General features: G+C 34.4%; 2 protein-coding genes and 1 long non-coding RNA gene across 10 annotated transcripts in view; 1 reads left to right on the plus strand and 2 right to left on the minus strand.

Annotated features, from left to right (window-relative positions):
- Nucleotides 1–1,968, minus strand: part of MFS16 (major facilitator superfamily transporter 16) — a 62,658-nt gene extending 60,690 nt beyond the window's left edge. For 3 of the 6 annotated variants that reach the window (XM_069835388.1, XM_069835385.1, XM_069835386.1), the window contains exon 1: nt 1,390–1,967. In XM_069835388.1, coding sequence (XP_069691489.1) covers nt 1,390–1,556 — 167 coding nt within the window. In that variant the 5' untranslated portion in view covers nt 1,557–1,967. Of the gene's footprint in view, nt 1–1,389 lie in introns of all 6 variants that reach the window. The other 3 variants (XM_069835384.1, XM_069835382.1, XM_069835383.1) reach the window with 2 other exon arrangements.
- Nucleotides 217–24,943, plus strand: part of LOC138706284 (uncharacterized) — a 46,495-nt gene continuing 21,768 nt past the window's right edge. The window contains exon 1 of the long non-coding RNA XR_011333948.1: nt 217–1,000. This is a non-coding gene — a long non-coding RNA (uncharacterized lncRNA). The remainder of the gene's footprint in view (nt 1,001–24,943) is intronic.
- The window catches only part of LOC138706280 (serine/threonine-protein kinase SIK3-like), a 193,186-nt gene continuing 177,138 nt past the window's right edge, over nt 8,896–24,943 (minus strand). For all 3 annotated transcript variants that reach the window (XM_069835380.1, XM_069835379.1, XM_069835381.1), the window contains one exon: nt 8,896–24,543. In XM_069835380.1, coding sequence (XP_069691481.1) covers nt 22,991–24,543 — 1,553 coding nt within the window. In that variant the 3' untranslated portion in view covers nt 8,896–22,990. The remainder of the gene's footprint in view (nt 24,544–24,943) is intronic.

Genomic DNA, 24,943 nt, shown 5'->3' on the forward strand with positions numbered 1-24,943 from the left:
AGAAACTGATTTTAGCGTTAACATTCCAAGAAAACGTCTGTTTTCAGTGGCGTTTTCTCCTTGAATGCAAGGTATGCAATACATTCAGATTTCAGTCGAAATTATTGATTTTCTAATGTAATGGAAAAATAAAAAATAACTCGAAAAATGTATTTTAAATTACCACTCAAAGCAAGAGAAACTAGCAGCTGAATAAAGCTCAGTATGTGGTGCAGCTACAGTATGAATTCCGTCTTTCTCTTTTTAATCATAAATTATGAGTGATCCTTGATGCAGGCCTAGGCTATTACAGTGATTTTATATTAAAACGTCTCCCAGAATTTACACTCCTAAAACCTACACGTTAGGCTTAGAGTTATAGTAAGAGTATACAGTAGCTATACATATTAAATTATGTGTATCCCCTGATTGAGGGTCTTGCTGATATGTAAGCCTACATCTATGGTACCGATATTGTCAGGCAGTAACCTTATTTGACGGTATGTGTCTGAGGAAGAACAATTATTTGCATGCATCTGAAGTCTGACTAGTGTAATATGTAGTTACACTCCGTTTCTGGAATCTGTACAGGAAGTTGTCGCATTTGGCTGGAGCCGATGACAAACAAATGAACGGAGCCTATCAGTGTGGGAGTGTGCTGCAGACTGCATTGGCTCACGGCCGCTAAGGGATAAGATGCGCGTGGCATGTGATAGATAAGGTGGTATTTTAGACGCTCGTCTTCAAGAAATGTTTTCCCCCAGAGCGTTTATTGGACTGGCCTCCTCCACTTACAATTTGCACAAAGGGCTTGTTTCATCTCCTATACTCTAAAGATTCCAGAAACTGAGTATATCGCGAAGGTCCCGAGTATAGTATAGTCAGCGATGTATGCAATGGAGGGGGAAAGGAACTGATCATCCTACCTCATTATCTCCTGCCTAGTTGCCTTATAAGTGGTGCCTTCTGGTACCACTCGTGAGGCTCAGACCTGTCTTCGGACAGCTGACTAAACAACAAGGTAAGTTATGTGTGCGTGTATTAAAACATCTCCCAGAAATTAAACCCCCTAAAACGTATATCCTAACGTCTAACCTAGCAAGACAGCTTGGCTCCAATTGTTAAAAGGTTTTGTGATCTTTAGTATTCATACTTAATTATTACATTTTAATGGAGTACCGGTATTTAAATCGATTTGAATACTCCATGAAAACGTACTAATATAGGCCTATTGACTACCTATGTGTGTTTTATGGTTTCAATTACGACTGGGACATTGCTTACTTATCCTCTCTGTAGCCTAGGATCATTTTGTAAAATAAGCCTACCGGTATGCAATTTGAAGAAATCACATGAAAGGCAGTACCGGTACCCTCACAAAAAGTTATGAATGTCGTCGTTTCTACTTACCATAATGTTCTGTTCACAAAAGCTCTCTGGCAACATTTATCACTTCCTATTTGAACAAGACTAATTCCAACAGGTACGCTGCTTGATTGCAAAGACATTTTGTACACACGATAATACTGAATAAAAATACAAAAGTATAAACTTCCTACGTTAAAAAGTATCGTCATTCATTTCTTATGTCTTGAAGTTTTTTTCACAATTGCTAATCATGATTCATAGATGTATGACCATAAAGAAATCGTAAACTGGATACAACATTCAATGTTATGGTCATTTTTTTTTAATTGTGAAAATAGGTTAAACACACAATTAACCTAACATTGTCATTCACAACAGACAATTGATAACACAACCATCGGTTTCTTACTGCCTTCGTCTGTAATCTTATGTTCTTAACCTAACCCTTTATCTCCGCAACCCACACACAAAGTCTCAAGAAGACTGAGTCAATCCGCCCACGTTTCCAATGTGGACTATAGCATAGACAAATAACAGATAGTGAATGAATGGAACGACATCTGTTGTCATAGAAAGTAAACATACTTATTGTCTGACGGAAACAGTCGTTAAATAATTGTACAGCGCTTATTTACATGCAAATACGTTTTAGTTTACATTGCCTCAAAATCAACAAACATACAAACGGACTCATCCAGCATAGAAGGGCACAAAGAAGAACAGAGTTATAATCTATATTATAATGCAATATACAATACGTATATCACAGTCTAATAGATATTAGACTGTGACGTATATTACATGCGTATCTTTCGACATTTATTTATCAATGCGTGAAAATGATATAATTTTCTTGCCGGGAAATACGAAAAAGAAATTAGAAGTAGCTACTATTTTGATGGGGACGGCTTATTTTAATATTTTCTGTCATGTCACTACATCAGGGCAGACCAGCCAATAGGGATTATAAAGAATGGACACTTCACGTCGGTACCTTTGAAGTAGCAGGACTGATTTCAGTGACCTTCAAGCCAGCTAAAGCGTGAGATTCTGCTTCCTCCCTAGAGTTGGCGCTGACATCACACCAGCTAGCAGTCGACACAGCAGAAATATAACACATATAATTAATATATCTAGGCACATTATGTACTCAAATAAAATAAATTGGATCCATAAAATAATAAATCCGTCATTAACTGTAATGTCTAGACTCTAGAGTTCCTTTATGATAAGAGTTGAGACGTTGAACCCAACAACAATTAAAATATGTAATGATTTGATAGCACTGAAAATGGAAAAACAAAACTCTTACGCGAAGTAAAACCATATACTTATATTGTATTATAAACAAATATTAAACGAATTCGATACTTAATTTTATAATGTATTATATTATTTTATAATATAATTTATGATATCTGAAATATAAAATATTATTATTACAACTAGTTTGTCACGGAGAAATAAGGAAAGGCTGTTAACTTGAATTTATTTGAAGCAAAGCATTACTGGATTATGCAATAAGGTAGGTGATGTTTGGATCCTGTGCCTCAACTCTATTCTCAATTATTATCTTAGCATATGCTCGATTACAATAACCTCTAGCGCTTGAAAGTGGAACTATAAGCTGGCGCACAGAGAAACAAAACACAGGAAAATTCGCTCAGTGTCCATTCTTTATAATCCCTATTCGCTGGGCAGACAGCAGAGATACAAACCCACAGCCCCTACGACTGTGGGAGTCAAAACGTTTTTGGTTGGAGTGCAGAGAATGTTCGGAGGGATTTTTAGGAGGCTCTGAAAACAGATTGTTACCTTCATAAAACTTGATCATAGCACAGTCTAGTATATACAGTCAAGAAGCTCAATACGTAGGGAATATGCATCCATAGATAGTTGCTAACCACTAGGATTGCTAGTAACGCCTCATCACATACAATGTGAAACAGTACCAGCATCGTTTATTGTTCCTAATACCCTCATTAACTCAAGCTTCGTGGCTATATATACTACACTGTGATAATAGCACAGTCTTATCATACAGTCACGAAGCTTGAGGTGATTTTTTTTTGCATTTCTTGCCATACATCGCTCCAAGCGGTAACTGAGAGTCCTAGGAACAATCAGGACCTAGGTCCTGGAACAATAGATTGTGCCCATACTAATTCGCATTGTCTGTGATGAGGCGTTAATAACAATCCTAATGGCTAGCAACTAAAGTTGTTGTTGTTTTCTAATGCCAGGCATTTGACCTCTTGCACTCCAATTTTTTCAAAGATATTATCATGGTCAGCCACTGAAGCACAGTTTTTGAGGAGTTCCGAATCCATTTCTTTGTTTGAGTTGCACAATGAGCAGTTAGGGGACTGATATATTCCAATTCTATACAGGTGTTTGGCCAAACAGTCATGGCCTGTTGCTAATCTAAATGCAGCTACAGATGATTTTCGTGGTAAATCGGGAATTAACTGTGGATTATGATGCAGAGAGTTCCATTTTTTTCCCTTGAGATTGTATTATCAAATTTTGTTTGTTGAAGTCTAAGCACAGTAGTATATACAGTCACGAAGCTCAGTACGTAGTAAACATGCATCCATAGATAGTTGCTAACCACTAGCATCGCTAATATCGCCTCATTACAGACAATGCGAAATAATACCAGCACAGTCTATTGTTCCTAGCACCCTCACAACTCAAGCTTCGTGACTGTATATACTAGACTGTGGTCTAAGTATGTTAGCATTGCCACTTAGCAACTAAAGTTCAACTGTCACTGGATGCATATTCCCTATGTACTGAGCTTCGTGACTGTACTAGACTGTGACAATAGTAAAAATGTCATTCTGACAAGTAACAAATGACGACTCTACAGATTGTCAAATTTCTGTTTCATAAAACATTTGACCTGTCACGAAAAATCTTGACAATTTGTAGAATTTTCATGACACTCTGTCAGATGCCTGTTTCATAAAAGTTTTACCATGACAGGCAAAATTTTACAATTTGTCAAGACTGACATATTTCATTTTATGAAACAGAAAAGTGTCAATTCATTTGTGACAATTCTACATATTGTATTTGTAGAATTGTCATCAAATTCTGACACTTCATGTTTCGTATGTCATAGGATGTTGACAATTTATTGTTGCAGTAGTTGGGCTATATTGTAATTAAGACTATTGAATACTGGTATGAATTTTAAGGAAAATACTTGTGCAAATAAATATTTATTAATATACACTTGACAATAAATTGAAATGCTGACAAACAAAACCATAGTCCAAAAGTAAATTATTTCAGTGTGAAAAGGAAGGAGTGTTCAAAGCCAACTTTGAATATTTTCCTAATTAAACTTGATTTCAGATTGTGGCTGCTTTTGTAAAAGAGACAAATAACATCCCCATATCATTCTCTTGTCAGAGCTTTTGTTTACGAGTTTTTTTTAAGTGGGTTATTTTACGATGCTTTATCAACTGCTGTGGTTATCTAGTATCTGAATGATATGAAAGTGATAATGCTGACGAAATGAGTACAGGACCGAGTTACCCAGCATTTGTTCTTAATGGGTTGAGGGAAAATCCCGAAAAAACCTCAACCAGATAACTTGTCCCAACCAGGATTTGAACCTGGGCCTGCTTGTTTCATGGTCAGGCATGCTAACCGTTACTTCACAGTGGTGGACTGTTTACGAGTTAAGAGTGGAACTTCAATGACTATTGTCTACACTTATTTCTTCTAGCTAGTATAGAGTCATTCCACGTCAAATCGCACAAAATTATACAAATTTTGACCTTCATATTTCTGATTGCGTTTATATTTTTTTTTATCAACTCTATGGGTCTCATAAACCAACAAGTGTATTTTTATTTCCTCCTAAGTCCACATGTTTTTAAAATATTACATGTTAAAATTCGTTAAAAATGTCACACAATGCAACATTTAAAGCGTCATATTTCTGACAATATTGATGTTAAAATTTTTTTGAAAAATGCATTTAAAAGCTTAAAGTACTGTCTTTTATTAAATATTTACTAACTAATTTTAATATAATTATTTCAAATATTTTTTTATAATTCAATTTTTAAAACATATACATCAATGTGAAATAGCCCTATTAAAAATCTAAAAAAATGCCTACTAGGTGCACTGAAGTATTCTTAATAATTCCAGAAAAAATCAGAGTGGGATCTCCAATAGTTTAATGGAAATTTAATTACTTATGACAGAATGTGTAGCGGTTGGCGCAGCAGCAGTGGACGGGAAGCGTTAAAGCGCGCTAAGAGGTTTATCGGCGCTGGATAATTGACTGAAAGTTGCAACATTACACCCAGTACGGATCAAGTTACTCGAGGAAACACTGCTAATTTACTTATTATGATATCTTCAAATAATTGTACATTATGCTTTTCAAATGTTTCTTTTCATTCACACTTTAAATTTTCATTCGCCTACCTTCTTTCTTGAAAGAAAATTGTTTTACTAAATCTTCAGTTTTTGACAACGGAATGAAAGAATATAATTTTAATGTACCAGTTATTGGTTTTAGATTATGGTATCTGGCCTGCAAATTTTCTGTGTAGTTTTTTGCTTATTGAATGGACAAAATATAAATGACACGTTAGAAATGTTTTTTGTGACTAATCAAACAGTTTTTTTTTTGGTGTTGTTATAGGATCTTGTATAGGCTAACTCTCGTGGCAAGTCTTTTAACAGTATCTCCAATGCCAACACATGGACCTTTACCATGCGACATTGCAAAGAAGTGTCATTAAGCACTAATTCCATAATCGTCTTTATGTAAGCAATTATTTAAATTTTTTTTTTTTTTTTTGAACTTGATCCATTGGAAAAATAGATGATTTTTTTCATATTGTTGAATTCTTGCTTTAAGAAATTGATTGCTTCGGACTGAAAAAAGTGAAAGGGATCGGTGTCATGTTTCATGGTTTCTGAGATGACATTACTTTTGTAACGAATTTCTGTATCTCCTTTGAAATATACTACGAAAGGATTTATTTATTTATTTAAATATACAGAATAAAGAATATAATTACAAACAAGAGAAATAGAAATAAAATAATACAATCAATATAAAAAAGGAGCTGCAGTAGTATTAACAAAATTTGAGACCAAATGAGCAGCGCTCGTGTTCGGTCACAATTCTGATATAATATTAATAGGCCTATAAGAGAATATAAAATAAAATAAAGTAGGAAGTAAAATTAAAATTGTATTGTATATTGTGGCTTGGCATATGTTCCAATGTGCACCTTGTATTGAATCTTGTATTACAAATGAATAATTTTCAGAAAAGTCTGCAATAACTATGTAATTTTCAGGTTGTACCTTTCTTTGCATTCCGTCAAAAATAAAATATGGCTGACTTTTGAATGGATGATGATGATGATGCATCTTCTACATGAAAAACTTAGGGAGCTAGGGAGCCTTTTACTTTTGAAACTTTTCATGGGGGTATCGTTTTGTTGTATCTTTCTTTTCTCGATAGGGGATTCTATTGACATCAAACTCTTGTTTAATTCCACAATATTACTGATTTCTAGCACTGTATCCATAGAACTGCTAGAAGAAGTACTGGGATAATCACTTTCTCTGTCCGCACTTTCATTTGATTCATGTTTATTAATATCACAAGAACTACCAGCTTCACATATAATTTCACCTGACCTATGCGGAAATTGATTGATTTTTACGGAACAAATCACATATTTGCACACTCAAAGACTCCTTTAAATTGAGCTTTATCAATAAGTCGCGACTTACGCGTCTTAGTGTACTTTTCTTTTTAAAAGCGTGATTAGGAAGGTAAATGGATTTAAACACTTGTTATATATTACGCGATCTTTACCATCACTCATGTTGTATAGAAGTCACGTCACTGCGCGAAATTCAAACCCAAACTGATTATTTTTCTCTCCTGCCATCTGTTTACTGCCATAAAGTTTACTGCCTTACCCAGCCTTGCTATCATCAAACACTTGGCTATATTACAGTATAAACTGTGAAGGGCTTCCCCTCTTAGCTAAGCTGACAATAATAAAATAATTTTAGATAAGATATTTACTGTTCCTTAAGGTATTAATCATTTGATGATTAGTATGGTGACATCAGATGCAACGGGGAATTTCCACGGGCAGCCTTCTAGCCTATGGCTGCAAGCAGTTCATTAGCTGGGCATCGCGAGGGCGTGCATGCCTCCGGAAAATAAATTGTTACAAATGTATGGGTGCCGATCCCATATTTATAAATGCAGTAGTTTACAGATAATACATCAGCGAACAAGTCTATATTTTTTTCAGATTTTTAACTTGGCTGTTTAATATAGTAATTTTGCTCTGAAAAAGAAACGATTAAAAAAATAGGCCAAATTTTAAATTTATTTGGATAGGCCTAAAGTAATAAAAAGTGTTGTATTTCGTCTTTCAAATGCGCCAAACCGAAAATCTCAATTATATGTAGACACAGAGTTCCATGCGAGTTTATGTAACAGTGTGAGCATAATTTGCGTAACTTCAAATATTCATAACTACACAAATAATTAATAATTGTGAAAATAAAAAAATACTGGTCTCCTTATTTGATGTCTGGAATTCATGAAAAAAAAATCGACCATTTCCGAGAAGGTCGTGTTTTATTGCTATGCGATTTGACGTGGAATGACTCTATAGTGGAAATGTGGTGGCTAGGAAACAAGTGTACTCCATTTTATTTCATGGAGTGCAGTTCGGTGGCTTCTTTGGACACCCACTTACAGATTTATGACTTCCTACACAAACATCTCTGACAATTCCATCCTGTCCTCTCGTCCCAACATTTCACAGTTGCCACAATTCTGGTGACCCTCGAAATGAGACAGTGAGACTGACGGGATTCTTGGAATTCGGAAAAGAAGTGGCAACTCTGCCTGCAAATTCTTCTGAATGAGGTTACTAACAGGCGAAGACAAGGTTTCCATCACAGACATTTATTTATGACAACCAATTAGTAGGGGGCAGTAGAAGGTCTGTCGGCAAAGTCCTTTCTATGAAATTGCACTCCATGAAATAAAATGTAGTATATATCTTTGTTATCGAATCTTATTAAATAGATTCATAAAATTATTCCAAATTATTTATAATTTTCTGAACAACTCTGAAATTTCTGCAACTGATCGTGATAAATTCCAGTCCAAGTCTCTGAAGTATCAGTGAGATTCAAACTGCACTAGTGATGAAAGAGTGGGTGAAGAAAGAGTAATGCTGAAACTGACCAGGAAGAGACAAGGAATTGGCTGGGTCACTGGATGAGAAGAAACTGTCTATTGAAGGATGCACTGGAAGGAATGGTGAAGGGAGAAAAATTCGGGACAGAAGAAGATATCAAATGATAGACGACATTAAGATATTTGGATTATCTGCGGAGACTGAAAGGAAGGCAGAAAATAGGAAAGATAGAAGGCTGGGTTTGCAGTGAAAGACCTGCCCTTGGACAGAAAACTATGAATGAAGTGATGAGGATGTGGGTGTCAATAATGAAAAATTTTCTGTAAAATATGAACATAATAGAGTGGTAATTTATTCGTTTTGAACAATAAAAATCACAGTCTTACCTTAGATTGACAGCATCAAGCTATAGTTTTTCTTATATATTTACAATAGTAATGTACAATTTTATATTTATAATTCATGAAAACATGTGAAATAATGTTGGTTTCACATTATCACTAACTAGTAAAATCACTTTGTATTCATTTTATACATACTTGCATCTCTCAATTTGAACAAAAAACAAACAAACAAACAAAAAATAGACTGCAAACAAGCAAATATAATACAGCAAAATTTAATGTAAAACTTCATCTGTTTTTAACAAGTGTACCTATAACAAAGATATCACTACTAAATTTTCTAGTTCTGCATCCATCCCAAGGCTAGGTATGTGATGTTAACAAGATGGCCTGTGCTGTGGGGGAACAGAAACGCACAGACGGTGTGCATATAGGCGTCACTCTGCACTGTAACAATACTTCGCACAACAAATATATTAAAATGTACCTGAATATATTTTTATAATGACCATTTTATCAAGAGCTTATCTTTAAGATATTTTATGTGAATTCAGTCAGCTGAAGTTAAATGCATTTCAGATTTTCTGTTGAACAGAATTAAAATTAAATCTGCACTAAATTCTTTAGAACTTGCAAATTACAACATATAAGTTGTATTAAGCATTAATAGTTTCCTAAGTTAATATATTTTTCTTAATAAAAGAACCTGTTTCGTAGTAAGATTTGAATTTACAATGGCAGTTGCAGGCTTATTCTTGAGATCATTTAAGTTAAAAAAAAAAGTGAACATGGGTATGATTCACAATAATTTTACTCTACCACTAGTCTTGCTCTGCAGATTGCTAGTAACTAACCCTGGGACTTCTCATTACCGGTACTTGAAAGAATCCAAAGAAAGAGAATCTGTGAAAGGATCAAGGCCATCTTTCTTAGATTACCGTCACAGATCACATAGTCTAAAACGGGACAGTTCACGATGATGGTGATAGTGATGATGACATTTTTGTGTACTTTTGTCTACAAAAAAATACTTTTCTTAATATTTTATGTCACAGAGCAAAAATGCCTTGGAAATGGAAGGTACACTACTATCTGGCATATTTTGTTCTTCATTTGTGAAACGACGTTTACAATTATCAATAAAAGAAACGACTTCGTGTTTCATGCAAATGAGCTTCACTTCTGGTCATAGTAATATGTTGTCCTCAGTGGTCTGAGGTTTGCAGCTTGAAACCCGACCAAAAGCAATAAAATTCTTAGCATGGCATCCTCAGGCAAAGCAGTAAAGTTGTGGGTCCCGTGTGGTAGATTTATGCCACGTAAAAGAACTCTGTCCCTGATAGAGGGTTTCAGGCAAAATGCGTCTGCCATCTCTCATCCACACTGAATTTTAGCAAGGAATAATCTCTGTAGTAGGAAGTATCGTTAAATAAAATACAGAGTACCGGTAATATATCTGCTCTTCAAAATGGGAAATAAATGCATAACTATTGGGAATCAGACCCATATTTATACGAGATTGTTTTTTCTAAACTCAAAACAGCCCATAAAATTTAATAAACTCCATAATTGCTGGTTAAACTTCGTATTTGTGTGTGTGTTTATTTATTGTAAAGATATCCTCAAATTGTATGTTTATTCCACTGACTTAGAATTTCATACAAGGTTTTGCTTTAAAAAACATATTCAGGTATAAATTAATAGTCAGAAAATTATGGTTCGTGTAACATTAAAGGCATAGAATGTCTTAATAAATTATTTGACAACACACTGATCTCAGTTAAATAATTCTATAGTACTGCACACATTAATGTGAGGTTAGGACCCACAAGCAAAATTTGCAGCATTTAACAGTCATACCCTCAGAAACCTTTTAGGCTCACACTAATACACATACAGTATAGTGCAACATTATGTTGGTATTATATTATTTCAAAATACAATGCTAAAATGCTTGTACGAAGAATATGAAGGCTCTGGTGAGAGAATTCTGCTCAATGCAGCCAACCTGCCATGAGAATACACTTAACTGGCAGGTAAAATCAAATGCGGGCATGAGTTTTGAATCTCTCTTCACCGAGAAACCTTTTGTATAAATTAAAATCTTAAAGAAAATAATAATATTAATAAAATTTGTAAAATACATTATATATAATTCAAAGTTAACAAATTACAACCAATCTTTCTTGTTAATTTAAAATATGGTGACTGAACAAAAACACTATCTTTGCTCCAACACTTCACATTAACTCAACTTATAACAGTAAATAACATGAAATACGAGTATATAAGGATGAACATAAAACTGATACCGAGAAATCACAGCAAATATAATCAGATTTATATTATTATTAACATTTCTACCCCGTACAAAGTGTTCACAAACATGAAGTATGTATGTCTACAAGTGTTCAATACTGGAACAAAAAACAATATTTATTTACATGAATATTCATGGACTGATCGATTGGATTTTTAAGTTAGCAGCCCTTCAACACGCAATAACTATTCATAGTAAAATCTTTTCTTTTAATAAAGAAATAATAAAAATTAATATCATATCAATTTCCAGTCAAATACTGGCTAAAAGTTTACAAATAAATGAGTGCCAGTAATTAGGTTTCAGTAACTGATTATAACGCAATTGTGTATTGTACTTGTATCTTAGTTTATCATACCTATTAATAATTATGAAAAATATGACATTTAATAAAATACCCATCCCATTATTTTTGCTTATGATGTAATTTAAAGATTTTTTTTTTCTTTAAAGAATTCCTTTATGAATAACATTTGTATTAGCCTATCTTAATTTCATATTGAACAGAAGAGGAGTAAGAAGACTAGGCAAGACATTTATATTAGACCAACAGAAATAATAACAAAGAAAGTTGCAGTCGAGACAGAAAACAAATCCCGTAATTACTTCAGCTTTTATTGTATAAACTGTGAATTTTATTTAGAAGTAAGAGATAGTTTACTTAATAATTAAATAACTGTACATAGCAGAGTGGTTACCATCCTTGCTATTGTATTTGAAGTTTTCAGGCTTTTTAAGGACCAATGAAAATAATAATCATGGCTTCCTTTGGAAGGGAAGTAGAATTGTAGAGACTGTCTCGTTGATGGCACATAGAAAAACTCTGATCAGGCGAAAGTATCAGCTGTCTCTCTTCCCACCAAGCTTCCTATTCATTAACAGAAGTCTTGGCTGAGGTTGCGAAAACAAAGCAAGTAGATACTGGTAACAAAGTGGCAAGAAATGTATTGCAACAGGCTGCAAATGCTGCAGCATTTAAAGTACCCGAAAATATATTACAGTTACAAATGATTCAGATAAATATTTTCTTAATAATTTAATGAATATTATATTGCATAAAAGATTGGAGAAATAGAAACAGCCACAAATTATTTTGTTGTACCTGAAAATTGGTGAAATAAAACTAGAACATTTGTTTTTATTAACAGAAGTCTCGCTTTAAAAGCACAAATGCACCACATGCAGAATACCCAACAGCAAAATGGACAACAATCATCTAATCAGTTCCAGTCTTGACAGAAAATTACAAGAAGCAGGGAAATATCAATTCATTCTATTGGACTGCTAGGCAACAAATGGACTTATCCTCCAATGTTGGCCATTAGAAGACGAAGAAGAATAAATAACAGAAAGTTGTAATATGTATTTTAGGAATAAAGTCTACTGTAGCATATATTATTTGTGGCTGTGCTGCAAAGGTACGAGTTAAGTACATGAAGAGAAATATTCTTGTTGAATTTTACATTTACATTTTGAAAATTAATTTTGAAGTATGTATGATTAATAAGTAACTTATATGTTCTGTACTTCGAGTTTTGCAATTCATATAGGATTTTATATTTATATACTGTGAATGAATATGTGTGATTATTGTTCAAGTATAATTTTATGTAAGTACTTGAAGAGAGAAAACGTTCGTCCTATTTATTAATGTAGCAATAATTGTAAGAAATGACAAATTACTGATGGAGCCTCAATCATAAATTTCTAAGAATTCATATAACTAGAGATTAAGGGTGTTTAAGAATAAGGTTCTTAGGAAAATATTTGGGACTAAGAGGGATGAAGTTACAGGAGAATGGAGAAAGTTACACAATGCAGAACTACACATATTGTTTTCTTCACCTCACATAATTAGGAACATTAAATCCAGACATTTGAGATGAGCAGGGGATGTAGCATGTATGGGCAAATTCAGAAATGCATTTAGTGTGTTAGTTGGGAGACTGGAGGGAAAAAGACCTTTGGGGAGGCCGAGACGTAGATGGGAGGATAATATTAAAATGGATTTGAAGATGGTGGGATATGATGATAGAGACTGGATTAATCTTGCACAGGATAGGGACCGATGGTGGGCTTATGCAAGGGCGGCAATGAACCTGCAGGTTCCTTAAAAGCCATTAATAAGCAAGTATCAGTTGGGGCCGGATTTTAGCATATTTGCAAGTTTTATTCCTTAGATGCAAATCATATGCTACCATTGTATAAATGCATTTCAAGTTATTTGTAACCAAAGGTCAAGATTTTATAGTGCATTATATATATATATATATATATATATATATATATATATATATAGCATATTTCAGCTTTAAAAACGTATTTTGTTATTTTTTGAGAAATGTGGTACTTAAACTAAAATTAAGAATACAGAAAATCAGAAAAATGGAATACAGAAGAAACTCAAAACAATGAAACGCATTACAGGAGTTATATATATTATGTATTGCAATCCACTGTTGTCAGTGAACCATTTTGGACAAATCCTTGGCAATCAATAAAGCACTCAATTACTTAACTGCATTGATGATTCTGTGCAAATTTACAATATTGGGATGTTATGATGGATGAAAGGTATGATTAAAAGAACAGTTATGCCACCTTATTGTCTACTCCGCACGTGCATAAGATTCTGTCACTAGAATGCTGCAATATGATTGAAGCAGAAGTTACAGGAAGTGTTCATAGGCTTCTTTGCACTCACTAAACTCGAATTTTGCTGCCTGTCAACAATAATACAGGCATAATAATGCAATGTTCTGTTTTTTACTTACCAACCTGGCAAATCAGAATATTTCATTTTATTATATAAACTTAGAAACTTCGACAGTATGTAGAATACACTGTATTTTAGAACAGCTTAGCTGCAAAAAAAATATTAATTTTAAATTAGTTTTATCAATGATGCCTAGCGAAAAATGTACTAGATGTGTACTGCTTAAGCAGTGGGTAGAAGGACATGTAACTTTAGCAATGATGGTGTCTCAATATTCTTATATATAACAGAAAAATCATCATCACAGTCAAATGCTTTTTTTTTTTTAATTTTAAGATTACATATTTTATTATTTTTAGTGCATATATAATGATTTTCAAGTGCATACGTTTATGCATATTTTCTGTTTTTAGTGCATATGAATCCGCCCCCTACTTATCAGAAACCATAATGTCAATAAAAAAAATATTAATTCTTTTTAAACAAACATGGATGGTCAGCTCTAGATTCATTATGGTTACAGCAATTCTCTTATCATTGATGTGGTGATGAAAATGGGGTAATTATTCTACTGTATTCCAATTTCAGATAATGCTCAGGATTTCTATCTAAGTTTAAACTATTTTAGTTTAGCAATTTAACGAAGTGGGGGGTGATGAGTGAAATATATAGAGAGAAAGAGGGGGAGAAAGAGAAATAAGATAAAACTAAAAACAAAACCACCATTAACATATGCCAAATATCTTGTGACAATATCACATAAAATTTAATACTTAATTGCAAGACAACCCTTCCTCCCTCCTCCCACCTGAGGAAGATCCACAATACAATAATATTATGTAGGGAAAACCTATAGAAACCCAGAAACGAAGCAGTATTAACACGCATTGAAAATATTACACAATAGTGCTGGTAATTCCGAAAATGTATTTAAAATGCAAGTGTTGGATTCACTTATATGTAGTGGTACTACTGAATAAAACAATGAACAATGACCATAAGTGGAAGTTTAATCACAGTCTAGTATATACAGTTGCGAAGCTTGAGTTGTGAGGGTGCTAGGAACAATAAACTGTGCCGGTACTATTTTGCATTGTCTGTAATGAGGCGATAGTAGTGATCCTAGTGATTAGCAACTACCTATGGATGCATATTTATTACGTATTGAGCTTCGTGACTGTACTGGTATATACTAGACTGTGGTTCAAATAAGATGGAAAAGAACTGACTTCTTTGTGTTGGAATACCAGAAAAGCATATGTTTTGAAAGCATAAGAAAGAAGTTCAAGTCTTCTTTAACTTTATACTTAAATTATTACATTCAAAGTAATAACGAAAATAATTTTTAGGGCATTTTTTCATAGAAGTTTATCTCCTACTATTAATAGTTCATATTGGATCTCTATGACCAAGTCAAACTTGTTACCTTACATTTGCCAACATTTCATTGCTCCACAGCATGTAGGTAGTTTTAACAGAAATTGATCACGTCCATCTAACATTTCTTTTACAAAAATTCAGAATCATAAGTATATTGCAAATATGTTTTTTTTTTTTTTTTAACAATCACATTATTAGCTTTCATTTCCTGTTTATTACAAAATCTTGGACTATTATATGATGGCATTTTAAAAACTTAAAATCGTAAATTGAAATCATGTATGTTTTATTTTTAAATATTGTTTTTGCGAATAATCAAGTGCTAATAATTTAATCTGGAGATTGACTATAATAAATAGTTTGTTAAGATTAATAACATGACAAAATTTAATATGAAAATTTCTTTACTAAAAATCAACTAATGACTTTTATAGGCAAGAGATCAGAGCAAAAATAAGCACTGCTCAGCATATAATATATTAGAACAGGTGATTAAATTCAATTTAAATATGTAGGATGAGAATTAATAAATTAGACTGATACTTTTATGCAAATAATTAAGGCATATCCTACTTTAAAATGTCTGTATGGAAACAATTTTGAAATTATCTACAGTAACAAAAATTCTGCATAGACACTTGACTGCGAAACATACTCTAAAAATACGGAATATTTTAAAAGAATGAAGCAGCTGAAACGTGGGTTGTATGGATTGGCACTGAGTTAACATTGTTATACAGTATAAGCAATAGCAACCGTGTCAAACTTTTTGAATAAATGGTTACCACAAAATTAAAATGGTTATCTGGAAATCCAGAACAGTTGGGGAACAGACTGGCTTTCAAAATAATATGTCAACATTGAACTCATTCATGAAATTCGTTCAGGACATGAAACAAAATTTAAATAAAAAGAAAAGCATGCTTGCAGTATTTACAGACTTCCATGGTGCATAAATGATACAGTGTAGGGAAGCAAACTATTAGTAAACTTGAGCTGTATGGAGTGTACTACGCTCTTTAATGTGTACATCAATGAAATCTCTGAAAAACAGAAAAAGATAGAAAAAATCAAAGTCAATGTGTTTGCTGATGATGTGATGATTTGTACCTGCCAAAAACAATACACATATGAAAAAATATTTTCATAAAAGGATGAATGATGCTCTAGAAGTACTCAACTCATGGGCCATTATCAACAACATGATCATCAGTAAGACTAAATCTGTATACGGTACCAGTTTGTCACACTAAAACATAGTAATAATGATTTTGCTGAAAGTTAAAGACCAACTGCTATAAAAGAGGTTCAGCATAAAGTATCTCGGAATGTATCTGGACAATAAGGTTAGTTGGATGAATCACATCACATCAACAGGAGCAAAATGGAGATGAAAACACAAGATGCACTGAAAATAACATATAACACTATGTAAAGTTGATTATGAGATACGGAAGTGAAGTAGTGGCTATAACCAATTCTGCTCGACGTAAAGATTAATTTTTTGGTCCTAAAGAATTTATCTGTTATGGTAACAATTGTTATTAGAGGAAAAAAATTCGCTCTAGAATACACTGGAGGAGGATGATTCGATCTGGTGCTGTGGATTGAACTTCGATATAGCTCAGTGGTTAGAGCACTTGGTATGTGAAACCAAGGACCCGAGTTTGATCCCCGGCGCCAGAGTGAGTTTTTCTCCTCTAATAACAATAACAACAACAATTCTGCTCGTCAAAACAAACTAGAAAAGGCCCAAAACACCACCTATAACAGCCCTTGAAAAATATTTAGGAAATCTACCAATAAGCTCAGAAATTAAAAAAAACAAGCAGCATCGTCCTTTATAAGAATACAAGCTTCCCAGCGGGCTAGCTGGACTCTCCAACAAGCTATAGAACAAACCTGCAAAACTCAGTCCACACTAGCAGACATATATAGAAACTATCTGAAGAAATTAAATGTTTCAAGACAAGCAGAAATTATCAAACAATCTGTCAATCTGCTAGAGTCTATTACTATACCTTACTAATATCAGAAGAGCTAAAGAATGATATACCTGTCCCAATAATGAAATACTCTGCCCTGGAATTGATCATTAAAACATTCTGGAAAAGGTATGGTTAAGAGTATACACTGATGGAGCACAGATTGATGTATCAAATGTAGCTGGAGCAGGAGTATTTGCAAACTGTTCTCACAGTATGCTGCTATTGGTACAAATAAGATAAACTCTGAGAAGAAATGGAAGCAATATCATCTCAACTCGCATACAAGCCCAAGTGTTTTGATAAGGCAGTTCTATTAGTCCACTCCAAAGCCATCATACACGCTGTATTCTCAAATAAAAACTACAAACAATGACAAGAAATAATATAAAACAGGCTCTCGAACATGTAAAGCACTAAAACAAATTACCCTCCAGTGGATCCCATTACATGTTGGTTTGAGAGGGAATGAAATAGCTGATGCATTAGTCAAGAAAGGGATCAAAATTCACACAAATGAAAAATTTCCCACTCCATATACACTGAAAAACAAAACAGCCGAATTGCATAAAAAAGAAGTATTCCAGCTATCGAAAGAAAAGAAATGGGAAAACATCCATGAATTTTGGGAATTAAACAAGAAAAATCTAATAAAGAAAGCAGTGGCGAAATTCAGACTGAAGACTAGACATGACTGGCCTAACACTTTCAGAGAACAGACATCTATTAATCATAGTAGCATGATGGGTAAGAAGATCTTCAGATCGCACTACACATTTCTTGACAAATTAAATATTCATTTTATTAAAATGCTATTATCAGAAGTTAGTACTGCTTTAATTTGTGAACAAACACAAAATAATTAGAAAGGTCACTGTAAGTGGGAACCCAAAATGAGAACAGAAATTTATAACATGATCAAAGACATACAATGCAATGTGAAGAAATATTACTTATATTCGGACGTCTATACAGATCACCCATTTATGGTACAGAGTGACAAAAATAAAAAGTTAACTGTGAAACATATAGAAAGAAATGAACAATATTTTCAATACAGTGAAACTATGGAAAATTTTCAGTATGGCATTTCGTCAGAAGATCAGAATATACTTGATACATTTCCAATACTCAACTGCTTCCACTTTGAACACTGTAGTTAGTTTATTTGAAGTTAATAACATCCACTGCTGTTTTCTTAGTGATACATTTGCACAAACAATAAACAGAAAAACTTCTAGCAGTGCAGGTGTGATATCCGAGATGAAATAAAATTAACTACAACAATTGATTAGACAATTGCTATTTTCAAGACAATTCTGTGAGCTATTAAGAAATTCTTGTGTAGTCTTATCCCTAAAAAACAGTTTTAATTTCATTTTTATTCCACAATGCCTGCAACAAAAGTACTGTTTCACCACAATGAATTGTATTTCATGCTATGTGAAGAAGTCAATACAGAATATTGACTGTATTGGAAATGCCAGCAAGCCTAGTATTGAGATATGAAATTAAAAACAACTTCCCCCACCAATAAAATGAGGAGACCGTAAAAATAAAATAACTGTGCTAATTCTAAGACTAGTGAAAGTTGTTCTGCAGAATAATCTTATTACAGGGAGAAAAAAGCTGTGAAATCAATATCTTATACATGTACATAATAAAGTGCATAAAATATTTCTTAAACAAAAACAAAATATTGTCCATTATGCATATTATGAAAGAAATTAGCACTTTTTATAATACGCGTGAATCAGATTTACAATAAAGATACAGACAGACAGAAGCAATAAAATTATTTTATACGACAATGCACCTGCAAGAATCTATTTCTATTTACACAAGAGATTGCAATTTATGAAAGTGATATAAGAATAACAGTGACAATTACGTCAAATTACAATTCCAACAATGAAACCTAAGACAAATGGCTGTTTATTCTAGCATAGAATTATCACATTCATGAGACCTGAGTTCAATACTACCTGAGTCCCGTTACCTAGTAGCCCAAAACTCTCTAAAAGAAGTTAAGAATTTCATTAGTTTCAGAATTAAATGGCAATATAAAAAAAAAAATTAATTTTGTAGTGAAACTAATTGTTATACGAAATATTTAATTTAAAACTCTGCAAGATAAATGACAAAAATGTTAATAGGAAGTGGTGGAGCTAACCTCAAGAAAAAATTTACTTCTCAAATAATTTTATAATGATTAGTCTTGAATGCTTACATTTTTCTCCGTATCATTATGTGAATACTGTTTAAGTTTCTTGTTAATAAACAATAGGTAGATCACCAAAGTTGATATCGTAAAACTCTGCATAATGTTCATCAATCCTCATCACAAATACTTTATAACACAACTATATCAATTGAGCATTATAAACTTTCCTATCTTAACTGTTGTGTAAAAGTTCTGCACAGCATATAAACATGCAGAAAAGAAGCAAATACAGAGACTTCAAACATCAACTTTCAGTAAATCACCCTTAAGGAATGGTTTGAAAGAGAGTTCACCATATTTTAAAACACAAAGTTTTCACTCTCTATCTCTCTGCAGTCATTTTAAAAATATTTATAGTGGAAGTCAAGACTCCACTTACGCTTGTGAAGTTGGAAGAAACACACTACACAAAAGTAATACGCAACAACGAGCTCTGCCCCAGTGAATTCGTCACATTTTACTGTACAAATTACATGATCAACTCGTCACACATTATTTGTCACCACACAATTTGTTCCAGTTCACATATTCATACTCTTTACAGTATGTTATTTTTTGGCCATTTTCAAAAACATTACCAGTCCTTTCACAGTTTTCGACTTATAATCTGAATACACAGCCACTATAATTCGGTGTACTCTTTTGGCACTGGTTATCGACATTTTATCTCATGTTTTATAGATTTTGGATGAAGGTTCGCTAAGACTATGCTTGTTTGAGTAGGTTTGATTCGAATTATTGTATATTATGCTAAGAACTTACATTTATAAAACAATAAGATCAAAATATGACTGTTTCTTCTTTGGAGAATAGTCTTCTTTTTATCACTCCCTCAGAATTTGTAAACTATTATCAAAGAAACCACTAAGCACTAGAATGATGTTATAATTTAACAGGATATTCTAGTAAAGTAATTACTGTATTGCTACATGCAGGAAAAGTTTATGCAGAAACGTTGCAAGGTTAGGTGCGAGTAACTTGAATGCATAATATTGCTGTTTGTGTAACAGGAGGCTCTTTTTCGAATCTTAAGTGAGAATCAGCCCACATTAGTAAAATTATACCACACAATTTTCGGAAAGTCCAGCTTCTTTCTAAATATAACTTCTTTTCATGTACCGTATCTCTTCCATCAATTTTGGGATACCTAAAAAAACACACAAAAACTTGAGAATCTAGATAGACTGTATTACTGTTGACGTCTTGTAAGGATATTTGCAACCTCAACACGATGTTGGCTTGCAGAGATATCTATTCACAAAGCAGACAGCTTTGTGGGCGAGAAATAGTCAACACCCTTCTCATTTAGGGCCAGAGTTTTTTCAAGTGCTATAAATCTGCTACCAGGAATAACCAGCTTCACTTCTTTTGTGAAGAAAGTCATACTGAGAATTTTTATCCCATTAAAAATCATCTACATATTTGACCACCATAGTGACTCAGTACTTGCACGCTGGGCTTATAAGCTTCCACCCTGAACTTATGTTGAACAAACCTAAAGTCTAGGAAACATAGAGTTTTCTCCAGGTACTCTGGTTCCTGTGTGATATTGTCATCGTCGTCATCCATAATTCATTATGAGTACAATGTAGATCAGACATGCCCAGCTGGGGCAGATCTAGCCTTCAAACGAGGTATGACAGTGATGTAGACTATCTTTTATGGTTTACCTCAGTAAACCATAAAAGATAGTCTACATCACTGTCATACCTCGTTTGAAGGCTAGAACTGCCCCAACTGGGCATGCCTGATGTAAACCAATCACATGAGGTATACTCTGGATAGTCTCTGAAAAACTAAGTGATCTATGCTTCTCAGTACATCTACGAGCCACGTTTGTAGAGTCAGAGCGAATAATGGCAAGTTAAGGAGCCTGTCATTGCACTAAAAACTATTTTCTGATCCAATGACAAGCATAATAACCATTTGACTAGTAAGGATGGTATGAATATTAGAAAGTAGTTACGAAACATAATGTAGCAAGCAGTAATATTTGTGTGATGAAAATTAAGATGTGACCAGTTGTGACGAGTTACTCTAACTCCTGTGGGACGGAGGGCCATGGATATCACACTCAGACTGTTCATGTGTTTATATTACTCAAGATATAAGGCTTCGTGGAAGAACCAGTCCTATCCACACTATAAAAATATGGCCACACTCACACTCACACTTTCTAATCCAACTTCTGTCGAATTCTGATCCCAGGGGAAAACTTATCATATTGCGATATACTGACCCTCATCCATTTACTGTGCTGACAGTCTGTGCCAAATGCTTCATTACAACCAACTATGCATTGAAATACCACTCATGATACAATTATTCAACAACCTTCAGGAATGTTTTGAAGTATATAACAGGCTGCAATTGAAAACACCACAGAATCATTGATACAAAAATATATATTTGAAAAATATAGATTATACTCTTTCTTCATTCTTATTCATGCAGAAGAAGATGTCCATTCAATCTACTTTTTTCCCTATGTTTAAATAATTATTGCAAATGTAATTTGCACCCAAAGTGAAGAAATATACGGTTTTTTATACATTTTCCTTTTTAAAGAAGAAATAAAACTAGTGACGATACATAGTCCACTAAATGTTTTAAAATGAGAGTTGCTAGAGGAAGCAATGAGTTATGAAGACGTACCAGCGTCCATCAGAGTTTCCACAGTCAAAACAAGGATTACACAAACTGCCAACTCAATGACTCTCTGCCAGAGGAAGCCAGTAAAATTATATGAAACAATTTAAAACGTTTTTAAAACAAAGGAAATATTTGTTTTCACTTACTAGTTAAATTTCCTCCATCTCCATATCTAAGAAAATTGTAAAATTTGAGGTAAAATAAAATTAAGTAACACCTGTAACACAAAGACATATATAGAAATACTTCCTCCATACCTCGTAAAATTAGAAAGTGAAAGAAATGTAAGAGAGAGACAGAAATATATGTATATGGAATGCATTACATTATCAGATTCTGAAATGCTGAAGAGGACATTTTAAGAACTTCTGCCCTATATAGGTGCTCAAAGACGCTAGTGATTTCTTTCTCCCTTTAAGTACCACAAACAATGCAAGGCTGTTTCTGTACTTTGCTAAGAAGGTAATAAGAGTAATAAAAATGGAAGTAGCCTTCAAATTTTCTCACACCGAGAAATTATTACTATCTGGAGAAAACTGACGAGCACATTAAAAATATAATTTTTATTCAAACATAATAATCGCTATAAAGTAAAATGAATTCAATTTTAAATAGCTATGACAATACTTTTGACTTAGCAATACATAATACTATTCCTAACTGTGTATCTGTTCTCCCTTCTCTCCTCTTTCAACAGCATTCACAACTTAATACTATGGGAATTCGATGAGCTGTGATCAGACACAACTCATATACCATCAAACAAAAGCAGGTTGATAATACTAGCATGAGAGGTTCTTGTTCATACCGTCATGCACGATATAAGCTCCTGGCACAGCTGGTTGTACTGGAGGTGGTCTCCCGATATCCTCCTCATCTTCAAGCCTTTTAGTTCGCACCCCACGTCCTCACAAACCCTTAACTCTATCTGCACACCTCCAGGATATTCCAGGGCGAGACCCCCTTCCTCTCTATCACCAGAGTCACCACCCTCACTGTGTGAGAAAGCAAAACATTTTGGAGGGGCACGTTCGTCAATTAGTCTCTTGATGCGTCCTAAAATATCAGATGCATTCAACTGTGAACATACATCTGAGAGAGTCAACTTGAATGAACCACTTGAAGTCTTTTGCAAAAGGTCTGATGCCAGGACACTGCCTGACAGTGACACGGCATTATCCATGTTCTTTCCATTCTCATATACGATGCTACTATCTTCTAGGTGATTCCGATGAACCTGCTGGAAGTTCTCCGTGTCGTTTGAAGATGAGTCCTCACTGGAATAGTAGTCTATGTTCCGTGCATGCGCTGTGAAGAAGTAAGCGGGTGGGAAGGTATGCCTTAGAGCCATGTTTTTATTTTGAGCATAAGCATCACGACGCTCTTCTATCGAACATGGTGATGATGTTCTCGAGTCAGTAAAGCAGAGCTGCGAGTTAATTGCACTATCTACACTGTGTTCACTATTTGCTGTCTGTGAAGGCTGTTCCCCCTCTCCCTTACTAACTTGCTGTTGCTTCCCTATCCCCCGCACTATTGAAGGTCTAGAAAAGTCGCAAGGCCCAGAGATAAGAAAAGAAGGCAAAACGGTGTTAGACGGCGCATTGTAAGATTGAGATGAAGGAGTGAAAAACGATGTATCTGGATTCGAAGTCGAGTCAAACAGATATTGACATGTCTGGAAAGGAGCAGAGGTATCTGCAGAGGGTGAGCACTCCACTATCATTTCATCACCGTCAGAACGCGCTAGGTCACTACTGGAGTTGCTAGAGGAGGAAGAGCATGCTACTAGTGTCACTTCGCCTCCCAGCTCGTCAGTCACTGATATCTGTGGGTGGTGAGGGCTGAATATAGGCGGAGGTTGTCGGAAGGGGCGAAGTCTCATTTTTGACACTGCTTCATGGTGCTCCTCTTGGATCATGCCAAGAGATGGTGAGTTGGATGGGGAGTGTTGTAGAGGCGTGGAGGCAGGCGAACGGTGGTGCAGGTGCACTGCATGATGTGGCGATGACTGTTGAACCCGCAGGTCAAGTGGCACGGCTGCACCATTGCTTGAGGGTGTGCCTTGTGTGATAGAACCCGTGTTGGTGGACAGACCACTCAGTCCCTGCGTGATGCACGTCACACTGCTTGCCGAAGTGGGAGAGCCACTAGGGGACTGCAGTATCTGCTGGTACAGCATGACAGACTCTCCAGGTTGTTGCTGTTGTTGTTGTTGTTGCTGCTGCTGTTGTTGTAGCTGCAGTCGTTGCAGGTGGTGTGTGAGAGACATGTTTGAGGTTGTGGCTTCATTGCTGCCAGGAGCCTGTTGGTGGTGATGGTGATGATGATGATGATGGTGGTGTATGGGTGATCCTGGAACATAAAGACAGCAGGTAATTACTTGCCCATCTCTTGGCTTCTTAATGCTTTAATCTAACCATCAGATAGTTTACTAATTACTCTCGCATTATGAGATTGTATCAATCAATCAATCAATCAATCAATCAATCAATCAATCAATCAATCAATCAATCAATCAGGTATTATTGAGCATATCGACTCCGTGCTAATTTCACAAAGTGCCTCCACTCTGTTCTGTCCATGGCCAGATCTTTCCAATTGTCAAACCCATCTCCAGGAGAGACAGACATATGCAGAGAATTTAATTTTTTTCAGATGTTAAAATATTTCTTACAGTAAAATGAAATAATTATAAACAAAAATAAATACCATAAAATCTACGTGAAGATTAATTTTTAGTCCTACAGAATTT

Source organism: Periplaneta americana, chromosome 9, assembly GCF_040183065.1.
Source record: "Periplaneta americana isolate PAMFEO1 chromosome 9, P.americana_PAMFEO1_priV1, whole genome shotgun sequence".
In the NCBI taxonomy this organism is placed as follows: Eukaryota; Metazoa; Arthropoda; class Insecta; order Blattodea; family Blattidae; genus Periplaneta; species Periplaneta americana.